General features: G+C 40.5%; 1 protein-coding gene across 1 annotated transcript in view; it reads right to left on the bottom strand.

The window, feature by feature from the left end:
• The window catches only part of Ube2r2 (ubiquitin conjugating enzyme E2 R2), a 64997-nt gene that overhangs the window by 22734 nt on the left and 25727 nt on the right, over positions 1-16536 (bottom strand). Inside the window, exon 2 of the mRNA XM_048363681.1 lies at positions 3114-3200. Within this exon, the coding sequence (XP_048219638.1) occupies positions 3114-3200 (87 nt within the window). The remainder of the gene's footprint in view (positions 1-3113; positions 3201-16536) is intronic.

The raw sequence follows: 16536 nt of genomic DNA, 5'->3' as shown, positions 1-16536 counted from the left end.
CAAAAAGCAAAGTGACCGGTCAGGGATGCAGCTGACACTGTTACTGTGCTGACCCACTAAGGGGCACAGTGCAGACTCAGGCGCTGACACTGTGACAACAGACCTCGAGGTGGGTTTATAAAGGTAAAAGTGTCACAGATGTAGGAGGTTGATGCAGGGGGTAGAGCAAGCAACAAACAAGTTAAGCAAGCCATTTACAGAAGCAGAATTTTGGGGTCCGGTTGACCTAATATTCAAGATGGCGTCAGCTCTACTCCCCCCCCAACATTTCCTACCATGTTTCCCTAGTCAAGATGGAGTCAGGGGCTGGGAATATGGCCTAGTGGCAAGAGTGCTTGCCTCCTATACATGAAGCCCTGTGTTCGATTCCTCGGCACCACATATATAGAAAAAAGCCGGAAGTGGCACTGTGGCTCAAGAGGTAGAGTACTAGGCTTGAGCAAAAAGAAGCCAGGGACAGTGCTTAGGCCCTGAGGTTCAAGGCCCAGGACTGGCCCAAAAAAAAAAAGATGGAGTCAGCTCTACAACAGGACCAATACATATATGAAAAAGTGGTCTTTGCACTCTATATTCATTAACAGGATTGGTGCCATTATAAAAGATGCAAAAAAGCCGGGTGCCAGTGGCTCGCACCTGTAATCCTACTAACTCAGGAGGCTGAGATCTGAGGATAACAATTCAAAGCCAGCCTGAGCAAGAAAGTCTGTGAAACTTTTTTTTTGGGGGGTGGGCCAGTCTTGGGGCTTGGACTCAGGGCCTGAGCACTGTCCCTGGTTTCTTTTTGCTCAAAGCTAGCACTCTGCCACTTAAGCCACAGCGCCACTTCTGGCCGTTTTCTGTATATGTGGTGCTGGGGAATTGAACCCAGGGCCTCATGTATACGAGGCAGGCACTCTTGCCATTAGGCCATATCCCCAGCCCTCTGTGAAACTCTTATCTCCAATAAATTACTAAGGCCAGAGTGGTGCTGTGGCTCAAGTGGTAGACTGCTAGTCTTGGGTGCAAAGAGGCTCAGGGACAGCATTCCAAGCCCTCAGTTCAAACCCTGAAACCAGCAGCAGGAAAACAAACAAAAAACACTGCAAAAGTGCTTGGTAACTCACAGCTGTAGTCCTTGCTACTCAGGAGGCTGATGTGACAGTTGTTGTTTGAAGCCAGCCCTATGCATTGATGGCTCACACCTGTAATCCTGGCTATTCAGGAAGCTGAAATCTATCTGAGGATTGAGGGTTGAAGCCAACCTAGGCAGTAAAGTGCTAACCGGGGCAGAAAAGTCCATGAAACTGTTATCTCCAATTAACCATCAAAAAGCCAGAAGTAGAGCTGTGGCTCAAGTGATAAGAGTCCTATCCTTGAGCAAAAAAGCTCAGCACCCAGGCCATGAATTCAAGCCCCAGGACCAACCAAAAAAAGAAAAGAAAGAAAGCGCTATGCCTTTTCAGCGACGTGATAAAACAATCATATCTAAATGGAACAAGCTCTCAGGAGTCTGCTGGCAGTTTGTTCTTAGTCCTCCTAGCTCTCCGCACTTAATTTTAGCAATATAATTCAGTTGCTCTTAAATTACTCAAACTGGGCCAGAATGTGGCTTAGCGGCAGAGTGCTTGTCTAGCATGCATGAAGCCCTGGGTTTGATTCCTTAGCACCACATAAACAGAAAAGGCCAGAAATGGGGCTGTGGCTCAGGTGGTATACTGCTAGCCTTGAGCAAAAGGAAGCCAGGGATGGTGTTCAGGCCCTGAGTTCAAGCCCCAAGACTGGCAAAACAAAAACAAAAAAAAAACCCTTCAATTACTCAAACTAAGGTATTTTGCTATAGCAGACCAAATGAACCTAAGATACCAAAGCATTTTTCTGAGAATATTAACAATTTAATCTTAAGAAATAATGAATTAGTTCTACATACTCTCTCCTACAATTGGGTAACTTTGTTATACAGAATAGTATTTTCACTGATTTTATTATTTTTAAATTCTAAAATAAAACAAAACCACTAAATACCCTAGGGAACTTACTATTTATGGAAAACTCTTATCACCCTATATCCCACAGCAGGTGGGAGGCTTAGAAGATCCCCAGTTCAAGGCTAGCCTGGGATACATTAGGAAATCCTGTCACTTTGGAGAGGGAGATGGAGAGAGGGCAAGGGAGAGGGGAAAAAGAAGAAAAGTCAGGTGTTACAGAAAAAGCATAGTGTGAAATTTATTATTTATTTATTTATTTATTTTTGGCCAGTCCTGGGCCTTGCACTCAGGGACTGAGCACTGTCCTTGGCTTCTTCCCACTCAAGGCTTAGCACTCTGCCACCTGAGCCACAGCGCCCCTTCTGGCCGTTTTCCGTATACGTGTTGCTGGGGAATCGAACCTAGGGCTTCATGTATGGGAGGCAAGCTCTCTTGCCACTAGGCCATATCCCCAGCCCCAACTATGTGAAATTTAAAAAGCTGCTTCATTATGCTAGTACATTATCCTTGCATTGTTATGACTTAATCTAAAACTAAATATGTTTCATTCAGAAGCTAAGGTAGAATGCTAGCCTCTGCAAGCATGTTGTTGACTTGTTCAGAAGAACCTCACCTTGGATTTATTCCAAAAGAGGCTCTCACATGTTCAGCAGTAACTCCTGAAAGGAGGCCAGTCCAAATGTAGAACAAATCCCCCCAAAAAGCTGAATCTCTGGTCAACAGGTGACCCTGGCTGTGAAGTTAGAGGATAGGTACACAAATAAATTTATATGCCTTTATTAAATATTTTAGATGTCTACATCAACACATGTGTACTATAATCTCAGCCATGAGCTAATAGGTTTAAGGCCTCAACAATTAGATAATACATTTCAGGTATTATAAAACTACTTCAATTTTAGATAATTAAATCTAGAGACTGCTAATCATGAATACTTTTGTGTGGTTACACTATATTGTAACATACAAAGATACACAGGATTTTAAAAAACCCTAAACTGTGTATGTGTGTGGCGTAGGGGATGAAACCCAGGATGTTTGTATGCTAACTGAGCACTCTAACACTGAGCTACATTCCTAGTCCCAGGCTATTTTAAGAATTAACCAGGAAAATAAATCTACAGACAAATTTATGATTACATTGCTTACCTCATAAATGTTGGGGTGCCACATTTTGGTCAAGAATCTGAAGGTAGGTGGTGAATATGGGTAGTCAATAGGAAATTTAATATGTGCCTGGAAAAAAAAGAAAGACATGCTAATAAATGAAACTAATTCATCTAATAATTCATGTGGTTAAACCCCCAAAGAAACAAAGCTCCTTTCTTTAGAACATACGCCTGAGAATAACTCATTTTTAATTTGCTAACCCCTAGTTCTGCAGTTAAAAGCATTTGAGGAATTGTTCAAACAGATATGAGATTATGTTACACTATCAAAACTGAGCTATTGTAATTTTTAACTCAACTCATGGGAATAAGAGTGTACATCCATTATTATTTTTCTTTTTGTTCTGAAGTGCTGGGAATGGAATCCAGAGCCTTTCACATGCTAGCCAAGCACCCTATCACTGAGCTACATACCCAGTATACTATTTTTTTCAATAGCAAGAAACAACTAATAAGACCATTTTGCACAGCACAGGCCACAAAAAAGTAGTATATTTTTCTTTTTACTCAGACACCTTAAATATTATCTTCTCACCTAGAAATAACAGCATTTTGATGTAGTTCCTTATAATAGTTTTCTGGTTTATCAATGTTTATTTCCTTACCAAAAATTTTTTTTATTTTTAAGGCCAGGCAACAATGGCTCATGCCTATAATCCTAGCTAATCAGGAGGCTGAAATATGAGGATTGCAGCTCAAAGCCAGCCTGGGCAGGAAAGCCCCTGAGACCTTTATCTCCAATTAATTACTTAAAAAAAAAAAAAAGCCAGGGCTGGGAGTATGGCCTAATGGCAAGAGTGCTCACCTTGTATACATGAAGCCCTGGGTTCGATTCCCCAGCACCACATATACAGAAAACGGCCAGAAGTGGCGCTGTGACTCAAGCGACAGAGCTCTAGCCTTGAGCAAAAAGAAGCCAGGGACAGTGCTCAGGCCCTGAGTCCAAGCCCCAGGACTGGCAAAAAAAAAAAAAAAAAAAAAAAAGCCAGAAGTGGAGCAGTGGCTCAAGAGGTAAAGCACTAGCCTTGAACAAAAAAGCTCAGACAGTGCCCAGGCCCTGAGTTCAAGCCCTAGGACCAGCATACAAAAGAGAAATCTCTACATGTATGATTATTAGGACTAACACTATATATATATATATATATATATATATATATATATATATATATATATATATATATTGGCCAGACCTGGGGCTTGAACCCAGGGCCTGGGCACTGTCTGTCCCTGAGCTTCTTTTGCTCAAAGTTAGTAATCTACCATTTGAGCCACAGTACCACTTCTGGCTTTTTCTGTTTATATGGTACTGAGGAATTGAACCTGGGCTTCATGCATACTAACTAGGCTAGTACTCTACCACTGAGCCACATTCCCAGCCCTATTAACACAACATTCTATCATATATATGATAAATACATATTCTGTCATATTCATATAGATGAACCGTTTTTAATGATTTAATTATTTTGGAGGGTTTGGGGTGTTTCTCTCTTTTTTTTTTTTTTTTTTTTTTTGGCCAATCCTGGGGCTTGAACTCAGGGCCTGAGCACTGCCCCTGGCTTCTCTCTGTTTCTTATTTTGGTGGCGTTAGAGACCTCAAAAATCAGAAATACCAGACAAATGCTGGAGGTTCAAACCTGTAATCCTAACTGAAATCAGGAAGCTAATATCTGATCATTACAGATTGAAGCCAGACCAGGCAGAAAATTTTATCTTTTATCAGGCTCTTATCTCCAATTAACCACCAAGATGACAGAAGTGGAGCTGTAGCTCAAGTGGTAGAGCACCAGCCTTGAGCAAAACAACTAAATGAGAATACCACGACCCTGAGTTCAAGCCCTTATATTAGCACCAAAAAAAAAAAAAAAGCCTCACTAACTAACACAAGAATAACTCCAAACAATGACAAAAATATTTAGTGAAACAAAGATACTGGTATTTAGACAAATTGACAGAATTCATATAAGATTCAAGCAAACAGCAAGCAAGCAAAGGAGAATACAAACAGAAGGTAATGCAGGATAAGAAAGAGGAATTCAAAAAAGATAGGGAAACCTTGAAAAAAAAATCAAACTGAAATTGTAGAAGACCTCAACTGCCCAAGTTAAAAAAAAGATAATTGAAAGCCTAGGTAACAGAACAGAAAAGGTTGGAATCAGATTATCAGATGTTGAAAATAAAGCAGAGGAATTAGATCAAACATTCAAACACATTGCAAAAAAAAACAGAAGACACCAAGAACTTAAAAAAGCTCTCAGACTCCATCAAAAGATCAAATCTACATGTAATAGAGACATGAGGCAGAAGAAGTGACATGCAATGAGATGGAAGCAGTAATAATCTCAAATACAGACAATGTAACAATTCTAACTCTTTAAAAAAAATTCCTCCATAGTGAACTTAAAGGAAATGAGATTCACATGCATTAATGCTCAATAAATAACAGCATTTCAAAATTACAGACATACATCTTAAAACTTCTTAAGAGGGGAGGAGGGAATAAGGGAGGAGGTAACAAACAGTACAATAAATGTACCCAAGGCCTAACATATAAAACTGTAACCTCTCTGTACATCATTTTGACAATAAATAAGAAAAAAATAAGGAAACTGAAAACAACAGCAACAACAACAAAAACCTGTAGCTTAAATGCACGAAGCCCTGGGTTCGATTCCTCAGTACCACATAAACAGAAAAGGCCAGAAGTGGCACTGTGGCTCAAGTGGTAGAGTCTTAGCCTTGAGCAAAAAGAAGCCAGGGGTAGTATTCAGGCCCTGAGTCCTAAGCCCCAGGACTGGCAAAAACAAATAAACAAACAAACAAAAAACCTGTAGTTTAAGTGCCAGGTGGCTCACACTTGTAATCCCAGCTGCTTAGGAGGCTGAGCTCTGAGATTTCAGTTTGAATCTAGTCCAGCAGCAAAGTGTAAGACTCTTCTCTCCAATTAACTACCAGAAAGCTAGAAGGGGAGCCGTGGCTCAAGGAGTAGAGCATCAGACTTGAGTGAAAAAGCCCAGGCCCTGTGTTTAAGCCCCACTACCAACACAAGAAGAAAAAAATTTTAATATAAGCCATATTTCAGAGCTTAGTTTTCATGAGTATGTGAGCTTTGAATAGGTATGAGAGCATTCTTTGTAGACCAAAATAAACTGCACAAAAGGAAACTATGGCAGCAGGTGGTAATAAACCTTTTTTGTATCTGATAATAATAAACTTTTTTGTTTGTTTGTTTTTTTGCCAGTCCTGGGCCTTGGACTCAGGGCCTGTGCACCATCCCTGGCTTCTTTTTGCTCAAGGCTAGAGCTCTGCCACTTGAGTCACAGCGCCACTTCTGGCCGTTTTCTGTATATGTGGTGCTGGGGAATCGAACCCAGGGCTTCAAGTATACGAGGCAAGCGCTCTTGCCACTAGGCCATATCCCCAGCCCGATAATAAACTTTTTTTACTTCTTGTAGTATTAGTGATTGAACTCAGAACCTCATATTTGCAGAGACTTTACCACTTGAGCCTCACTCTACCCAGTAATGAACATTTTGAAACTAAATATCTAAACATCAAAAGCTTTTGAAATTTTCAAAGTACTACTACTAAGGTTGGCTAGGCTAAGTTATGATGTATATTAGATGTATTAAATGTGTTTTAAGGACTTTTTATTTGCAGGTGGGAGTTGCCAGCCTTTCATACATTTACACATACACATTTATACACACACACACACACAATTTTATGCTGGTTTTGGGGCTTGAACTTAGGGCTTGGTCCAAGCTAACACTCTACCACTTGAGCCACAGCTCCACTTCCAGCTTTTTGGTGGTTAACTGGAAATAAAAGTCTCTCAAACTTTTCTGCTCTAGCTGGCTTCAAACTGCAATCCTCAGATCTCAGCCTCCTGAGTTAGGATTATAGGCATGAGCCACTAACACCTGACTTTTGACTTGTATTTTAAGTTATAATGGTTTGATCTACATATAATTCTTTCACTGTCTATTGCTTTTAAAAATTAGAAGTGGGGCGTTAGCCAATTGTACTGGCACACATCTATAATCTTATGTCTAGAGAGGCTAAGAATCACAAGATCAAGGACAGGCTTGATTACATAAAGAATTCCAGGCCAGAATCAAATAAAGATCTTGATTTTTTTTTTTTAAAAAAAAAAAGCAATTACAAAATTAAAAGAAATGAACTTTTTTTTTTTTTTTTGCCAGTCCTCGGGCCTGAACTCAGGTCCTGAGCACTGTCCCTGGCTTCGTTTTTGCTCAAGGCTAGCCACAGCACCACTTCTGGCCTTTTTCTACATCTGTGGTGCTGAGGAATCAAATGCAGGGCTTCATGTATAAGAGGCAAGCACTCTTGCCACTAGGCCATAGGCCATATTCCCAGCCCCAGAAATGAACTCTTCCATAAACCCAAGTGTAAAGAAAATACACTACTAGAGGGCTGGGCTTAGTGGTAGTGCTTGCCTCATATGCATGAAGCCCTGGGTTTGATTCCCCAGTTACCACATAAACAGAAAAGGCTAGAAGTGGCACTGTGACTCAAGTGGTAGAAATCTAGCCTCGAGCACAGAGAAGCTCAGAAACAGTGCCCAGGCCCTGAGTTCAAGCCCCAGGACTGGGGGAAAAAATATACTATTAGCTTGGCATCAGTGGCTCATACACTGGTAATCCTAGCTACTCAAGAAGCTGACATCAAAAGATTGCAGCTTGAAGTGAGCCTGGGTCAACAAATCCAAGTGACTCTTATCCCCAGTTAGCCAGCAAAATGCCAGAAGTGGAAGTGTAGCTCAAGTGTGGTAGAGCACCAGCCTTGAAGAGAAAAGGCTAAGCAGAAGTGTGAATCCTTGGATTCAAGTCATTTCCAGCATACAAAAAAAAAAAAAAAAAGAAGAAAGAAAGAAAAGAAAAAAAGACTATGATGTCATAATCTCACAGTATAATACAATAATGACTATTCTAATTAGAAATTTAATGTAGCTAAACTCAGTGGAGTTGTGTATGCATATAATCCCAGCTACTCCAGAGGCTGAAGCAGGAAGGACTCCAAATTCCAGGGCAGCCTGTACACACCCTTTCTTAAAATAAAAAATAAAATAAAATAGGGCTGGAGGTATACTATCATGGTAAAGTGCTTGCCTAGCATGAACTCAATCCCCAGTAAAATAAAAATATACACACATTTACATCTATACTGTATAGTAGACTATTAGTTTTGAAACAACTAAAGCTAAACGAAATTGTCCTAGTGATCATCTTTACATTTTCATTGACCTCTGGCTACAATGTAAAATTAAGATATCTTCTGGGAAAGCACTATTTTGTGATGACAACAAGCTACCCTTCAAAATCTAACAATCTTCGTGCTAGTATTCTCAGGACACTATATCAAAACTTACTTTTAGCCAGGTGCTAGTGGCTTCTACACTCATAGCTGCTCAGGAGGCGGAAATCCAGAGGATAAAAGTTCAAAGCGAATCCAGGCAGAATAGTCCTTGAGACTCTATCTCAAAAAATCACCAGCAAAGGGCTGGGAATGTAGCTTAGCAGATTACTTACCTAGCATGCATGAAGCCCTGAGTTCAAGTCTTCAGTACCACATACACAGAAAAAGCCAGACGTGGCACTGTGGTTCAAGAGGTAGAGTGCTAGCCTTGAGCAAAAAGAAGCCAAGGACAGTGCTCAGGCCCTGAGTCCCAAGGACTGCCCCCCCCTCAAAAAAATTACCAGCAAAAAGTACAGCTGGAAACATGGTTCAAGTAACCAGAGACAACTAAGCAGGCAAGCTTTAAGTTCAAACCCTAATACTAAGTATTGGAGATCAAACCCACGTCCTTGTATATGCCAGATGGATATTCTACCACTGAACTATACAAAGCCTCCATGTGTTAACTTTATTATGTATTATTCCCTGAGTTGAAAAAAATATTGGGGGCGGGGGTGCTGGGGCTTGAACTCGGGGCCTGTTCCTCAGCTTTGTTGCTCAAGGCTAATGCTCTACCACTTGAACCAACATCTCCATACTTCTTGCTTTTTGGAGAGAAGAGTCTCACAGACTTTTCTGCTGGAGCTGGCTTTGCACTGAGATCAGGTCTCAACTTCCTGAGTAGCTAATATTACAGGCATGAGCCACCACCAGCACCTAGCTGAAAACAAATTTTTAAATTAATGTTAAGTTCACATCTAGGACTTAGAATATGACCACCACTTCCTAATATACATAAGTAACAGATACCTTTAAGAGAGAAGTACTTATATTTAAACAGAGCCTCCCACTTGCTAAGCAAGTACTCTAGCACTTGAGCCATGCCCCCAGCGTTCTTTTCACTTTGTTTTTCAAAGACAGTATTTTTCCTCTGGGCTACAAACCTCCTACCTACTGAGATTACAAATGTGAATCAAGCCTGGCTTATTCCTTGAGACAGTCTCACTAACTTTTTGCAGAGAGACTGGTCTTAGACCTGGATCCTCCCAATTTGTGTTTCTCAAACAGCAGGCATTACAGACATAAGCCACATACCTGATAGGCTTTAGTCATTATTAAAGAACTGAGCATTGTATACTACTACAGGCCAAATAATTCTTATATTCTATTTTAAAAACAAAACATTTTTACCCAGGAGCAGTGGCATATAACTATAATCTCAGCTCTAATAAGGCTAGAGTAGATGAATCACAAATCATTCAAATGACCTTGTATCAAAATAATTTTTTAAAGTGAGACAGGAACCACTCATCTGTAATCCTAGCTTTGCTCAGAGGCTGAGATATGAGAATTGAAATTCAAAGCCAATACAGCAGGAAAGTCCATGAGACTATCTCCAAACCAACCAGTAAAAACCTAGACTGGAGAGGTATGGCATCAGATGAAAGCAAAACAAAACCAAACAAGAGCGATCGGGGCTCTCAGTTCAGACCCCGGTACCAGCACTAAATGAAAGAGTTGGGGGGGGGGGGGGTGGCAACAGCCAGTGGTTTATATCTATAATCCTAGTTTCTCAGGAGGCATGGGAGGAGAGGGGAAGGAAGGGGAAGAGAGGTGAGGCTAAGGTCTGAGGATGGTGGTTGAGTCACCTGGCACACAAAAAAAGAAGAGGTACTGAGAATGTAACTCGGTAACAGAATATCTGATTGGTGTCTGAGGCCCTGAGGTCAATTCTCATCACTGGAAAAAAATTAGCAGTTTTTTGTATATTAAAGGAAAAAAGGTTAACAATTTTGCCAGTCTATTCAGCTAGCTGATTTTGTACAAACACAGTTAAATACATATTACAAATAACCATATAATAACTTTCCAGTATAGTTTATTACAGGAAGTACCACCTAAATTAATTTTTTTAAATTTTTTTTGGTCAGTCATGGGGCCTGGGCTGTGTCTGAGCTTTTTCACTCAATGTTAGCACTCTACTACTCTGAGCCACAGCTCCACTTTTGGTTTTTAGGTGGTTAATTGGAGATATGAGTCTCACAGACTTTCCTGACTAGGCTGGCTTTGAATCACAATCCTCAGATCTCAGCCTCCTGAGCAGCTAGGGAGCCAGTGGCACCCAGCTAAGTCAATATTAATTTCATTTTAAATACAGAGAAATTAGCCTTATTTCATCCTTACTCTTCAAAAACCTTACTGACAGAAAGAAGAATAAAACATAATAAGCTCACAAAATAAAGACGGGAGAGAGAAGTAATTAGATAAAGAGATTTAACAGACACCAGAAGACTGAAGTCTAAGTGTGTGGGAGAAGGGGAACAAGGAGTTGAATCAAGTTCATGCATATAGAAAAACCTGGAAAGGCTTAAGAACAGAAGAACACTTAGTACTTCTGAAAGTCAAGGTGGGAGTTGGAGCTGAAATTAAAAGGTGAAAGGATATATAAAGGAAGTTAACAAGCTAAACACCTAGATCATTTCCTCCCGCCTTTCAGAAAATGACTGTTCCCACACAACAGAAGACTGAAGAGTCATACTGAGGAAAAGTTAAACAAGAGAACCACTAACTTCAAGTAGAAGTTTTTGCTTTTTTGTCTACCTTGAGCTTGAACTCAGGGCCTGAGGACTGTCCCTGACCTTTTTTGATCAAGGCTAGCATTCAACTACTTGAGCCACAGCTCCATTTCCAGCTTTTTATGAGTATTTCATTGGAGACGAGAAATCTCACACTTTCCTGCCCTAGCTAGCTTTGAACCACAATCGTCAGGCTTCAGCCTCCTGGGTAGCTAGGATATAGGCATGAGTTACTGACACCTGACTTGTCCTTTAGCTTTTTCACTCAAGGCTAGCACTCTACCACTTGAAATCAGAGCTCTAGTTCTAGCTTTTTGGTAGTTAAATGGAATTAAGAGCCTCAAAGTCTCACAGACTTTCCTGTCCAGGCTGTCTTTGAGCCACAATCCTCAAATCTCAGCCTCCTGAGTAGCTAGGATTACAAGCATGAACCAACAGCACTAGACAGTAGATTTATTGAAAGCAGAGATTAAGTCATCTATAACGATAAAACCATAAGCTATGTCACTCATCTACCCAACCCTGTATTCCACAAGTAGAGATTAGAGTATTATTCTAAAACAAACTATTCACTCAAGAAAAAAAAGACTAGATATTGATATTTCGGGGTTCTTCACCTTGTTGAGACTCACTACTCAGCAAGCTTTATTCACATTTTCCCATTCATTATTCTTTAGTAATAAAGAGTAAAAAATATGAGACACAGGGCTGGGGATATGGCCAAGTGCTCAAGTGGCAGAGTGCTAGCCTGGAGCAAAAAGAAAGCCAGGGACAGTGCTCAGGCCCTGAGTCCAAGGCCCAGGACTGGCAAAAAAAAAAAAAAAAATATATATATATATATATATATATATATATATATGAGACACAAATAAAGGGCAAAGCAAAATGAGAAATTTCAAGAAAATCTCTAGAGTAAGACACAATTAAAAGAAACAACAAAAAGCAATTTGAATAAAATAAATGCAAATAAAACATTATAACTAATATCTTCAGTTTTTATTTCACAAAGTAAGAACACTAAATTACAAAAAAAACTAAAAGAAAAATGACTATCTTCTAGAGGTTGGAGGCATCGTTCGGCTGGTAAGAACACTAGCCAGTGAGCAAAACCATCAGGTACGAAGTTCAAGCTCCAGTCCTGGACCAAAAAAAGGAAGCCTGCCAGGTGATGGTGGCTTATGCCTATAATCCTAGCTACTCAGGGGGTTGAGATCTGAGGATGGCAGTTCAAAGCCAGCCCGGGCAGAAAAGTCCATAAAACTCTTATGTCCAATTAATCATCAGAAAACCTGAAGTAGCTCAATTGGTAGAGCACTCGACTTGAGCTGAAGAGCACAGGGACAGCACCCAGGCCCAGAGGTCAAACCCCACAGACCAAAAAAAAAAAGTTTTCTAATTAATGATAATAAAACCACCAGTGGCTCTGTACATCAGTTTGACAATAAAAATTTTTAAAAGAAAAACAAAAAAACACCAGTGGCCTAGCTACTCAGAAAATGGAGATCTGGGGGCTGGGAATATGGCCTACTGGCAAGAGTGCTTGCCTCATATACATGAAGCCCTGGGTTCAATTCCTCAGCACCACATATATAGAAAAGGCCAGAAGTGGCGCTGTGGCTCAAGTGGCAGAGTGCTAGCCTTGAGCAAAAAGAAGCCAGAGACAGTGCTCAGGCCCTGAGTTCAAGCCCCAGGACTGAGGAAGGAAGGAAGGAAGGAAAGAAGAAAGGAAGGAAGGAAGGAAGGAAGGAAGGAAGGAAGGAAGGAAGGAAGGAAGGAAGGAAGGGAGGGAGGGAGGGAGGGAGGGAGGGAGGGAGGGAGGAGGGAGGGAGGGAGGAGGGAGGGAGGGAGGGAGGGAGGGGAGGGAGGGAGGAAGGGAGGAAGGGAGAGAGAAAGAAAGAAAGGAAGAGAAAGAAAGAAAGAAAGAAAGAAAGAAAGAAAGAAAGAAAGAAAGAAAGAAAGAAAGAAAGAAAAGAAAAGAAAACTGAGATCTAAGGATCACGATTCAAAGCCAGCTCAGGAGGAAAATCTGTGAAACTCATCTCCACTAAACTACCAAAGAAGCCAGAGGTGAAGCCATAAGTGGTAGAGTACTATTCTTGAGCAGAAAAGCTCACAGACAGTAATCATGCCCTGAGTTCAAGCCCCAGGACTGGCATCCCAAAAACAAACAAACAAAACACACACACACACACACACACACACACAATTGGAGAGGCATGTTGAATTACTTGTAAGTAGAATCATATGAGCCTCAAAGAAACTACAAGTAGAAAACAAAAACCACACAAAATGTTCACCAGTAAGCTTGTTAACAGGCAAATTAGGGTTCTGGTTTTGGCAATGCTAGGGATTGAACTCAAGACCCTTTACATGCTAAGCAAGTGCCTTTCCACTGAGCTATTCCCCAGCCCTTGAGAGTTCATTTTAATACTCCACTCCATTTTTATGCTTTTATTTTCCATAATCAAGTTTTAAAGAGGACAATGAAATTTAAAGAAAAATCATACCGCTGGCTTTTCCTATTGAAGGGTTTTTTCATCTGGGCTGAAACAAGCAATTTGGGAAGAGTACTTGTCTCCCATGTGCAAGGCTCTGGGTTCAATCTCCAGCACTAAAGAAAATAATATATTTATAAAAAAAATGACATCTGCACTAAATACTGTACTCCTTTTTTCTTGTCACTGAAGCAAGGGAAATAGGAACCTAAAATTCAGAGATTTAAAAGCACATAGCCACTACTTTCAGTTTCAAATCCACTCACTGAGCTACAATACGCACTTTAAAAGGGGGTGGAGGCATCTTTTCTTCTTTTTGTTGTGGGTTGTGGGGCTTGAACTCAGGGCCTAGATGCTGTCCTTTAAGCTCCTTTGCTCAAGGCTAGCACTCTACAATTTAAGCCACAGCTCCACTTGCAGTTTTTGAGTGGTTAATTGGAGTTAAGAGTCTCACTGAGACTTTTCTGTCCAGGCTGGCTTTGAACTGTGATCCTCAGATCCCAGACTCCTGAGCAGCTAGGATTACAAGTGACCGACCAGTGCATCTTTTCTTCTAACTTGCCTAACTGACTCAAATGATTTACCGAGAACTGATCCAGAATATCTATACCTAAGAGGGAGGGGAAAGAATAATAAAATGTCTTTTGATCCCAAGTGTTCAAACAAAGAAAATATTTATTAAAAGGACATACATCTAGTATTGAAAGAAGCATATAGTTAAAGCTCATCCTTTTAACAAAGATACAAAAGAACAGTGTGTGTGTGTGTGTGTGTGTGTGTGTGTGTGTGTGTGTGTGTGTTTCCAATTGGTACTGGAGAGCCAGTGTCTGAGATCTAAAGATCACAGTGTAAAGCCAGCCTGGACAGGCAGGTCTTATCTCTAATAAATTACCAAAAATGCTCAAAGTGGAGCTGTGGCTTAAATAGTAGAAGGCTAGCCTTGATTGAAAGAAGCTCAAGGGCACTGCCCAGGCCCCGAGTTCAAGCCCCAGGATCAGCAAAAAATTTTAAAAATGGTGAGAATTTAAATTCAGGCCCTTGCTCTCACTCTGCTTGCTTGCTCTGCTGGTGTTCTATCACCTGAGCCATACCTCCACCTCAGCTTTTTTGCTGGCTACTTTGGAGATGAAGTTGCTTACACTTTTAGGCAAGGTGTATGTGTAACAACATGGATGGATCACTAATACCAGTTAGTGGGAAAACAGAATGAAGTGTGAGAAATAATACCAAAATTATGTAAAGATTAACAATGCAGATTTTGTAGGAATAAATAAAAAAAAATTCACATTGGAATGGTTGCTTAGGAAGGAAAAAATACAGGCAGGGGATGGGGAGAAAAAGAAGTAAAAAAAGAAAAGTGACTTGCACATATCAATGACAGAGTAGATATAAACTAAGTATTATAACAAACTTAACCTCTAGATGGACCACTATACAGGTTTTAATACTTGTAATCCCAGCACTTCAGATAATAAAGCAAAAGAGTCAGAGTCATGAGTTCAAGACTAACTTGAGCTACCTAATAAGTGTAAAACTAGCCTGGGCAATATAGTGAAACCCTACTTCAAAACTATTAAAAGGAGGCTGGGAATATGACCTAGTGGCAAGAATGCCTGCCTCATATACATGAAGCCCCCTGCGTTCGATTCCCCAGCACCAGACATAGAGAAAACGACCAGAAGTGGTGCTCTGGTTCAAGTGGCAGAGTGCTAGCCTTGAGCAAAAAGAAGCCAGGGACACTGCTCAGGCCCTGAGCCCAAGCTCCAGGACTGGCCAAACAAACAAACAACAACAACAAAAAAAAAACTATTAAAAGGATAGTGGTTCACACTTGTAATCCTAGTGACTCAGGAGGCTGAGATCTGAGGATCACAAGCCAGTCCAGGCAGAAAAAAAATCCATGAGACTCATCTCCAATTAACCAGCAAAAACCCAGTAGAAAAACCCAGTAGAAAAGAAGTAAAAGCACGAAGTCCTAAGGTTCAAACCTCAGTACCAGCACAAAAATAAGTAAAAGGAAACCCAAAACAAATAAAAATGCTTACCGGTTGGATAAATCAATCTAATGAAGTTTGGGAGTGATAGGAGTAAATAATAAACAAATAGAAAATGAGGTAAGTCTTGCTTTGAAAGAGATAATTAGTATAACTGCTAAGACTTTATATAATAAAATATATATTAAAATATATAATAAATATAATAAAAATAATGCTTTGTTTGTTTTGCCAGGCCTGGGGCTTGAACTCAGGGCCTGGGCACTGTCCCTGAGCTTCTTTTGCTCAAGGCTAGCCCTCTACCACTTGAGCTACAGCACCACCTCTGGCTTTTTCTGTTTGTGTGGTACTGAGGAGTCGAACCCAGGGCTTCATGCATGCTTGGCAAGCACTCTACCACTAAGCCACATTCCCAGACCAAAAAATAATTTTTAAGTGCCTGAAAATATTTTCTACATAAACTACCCACTTAATATTTTTCCTCTTGTTCCTGAGATAGCAAGGCCTTCTATTTTTATTCTTTTTTTTGCCAAAAAGCAAATTTTCATATGTACAGGTTAATTTGAAAAAAATAGTACATATTTTCAAAGAGAAAATAAAAACCATTGATAGAATAGTTAGCACATCTACCCACCATTTATTCCCACCCTCACAGAGGTAAAGCCTAGAAGCCAAAAGCAGGCCACCTGTCTTAGAAAGCAAAAGGTAGAGAAAGATATTTTTCATTCTCAGTATTCTCCTGGCCCAATCTCCCAGGATTGTGCCAAAGAAGCTGGCATCGGCTAAACCTTGCTTGAAACTGCTGCCAATGCCTGGAAGTCTTAGCCAGCTAGGTTTGGTCCCATTTATTTATACTGAAGACAACTGCCACCAGGTGGCAGCAAACCACAGCCAGGATTAGGTCAAATTTGAATCAGATT

This window comes from Perognathus longimembris, chromosome 1 (assembly GCF_023159225.1).
Source record: "Perognathus longimembris pacificus isolate PPM17 chromosome 1, ASM2315922v1, whole genome shotgun sequence".
Classification (NCBI taxonomy): domain Eukaryota; kingdom Metazoa; phylum Chordata; class Mammalia; order Rodentia; family Heteromyidae; genus Perognathus; species Perognathus longimembris.
This window is presented reverse-complemented; position numbering and strand designations above follow the sequence as displayed.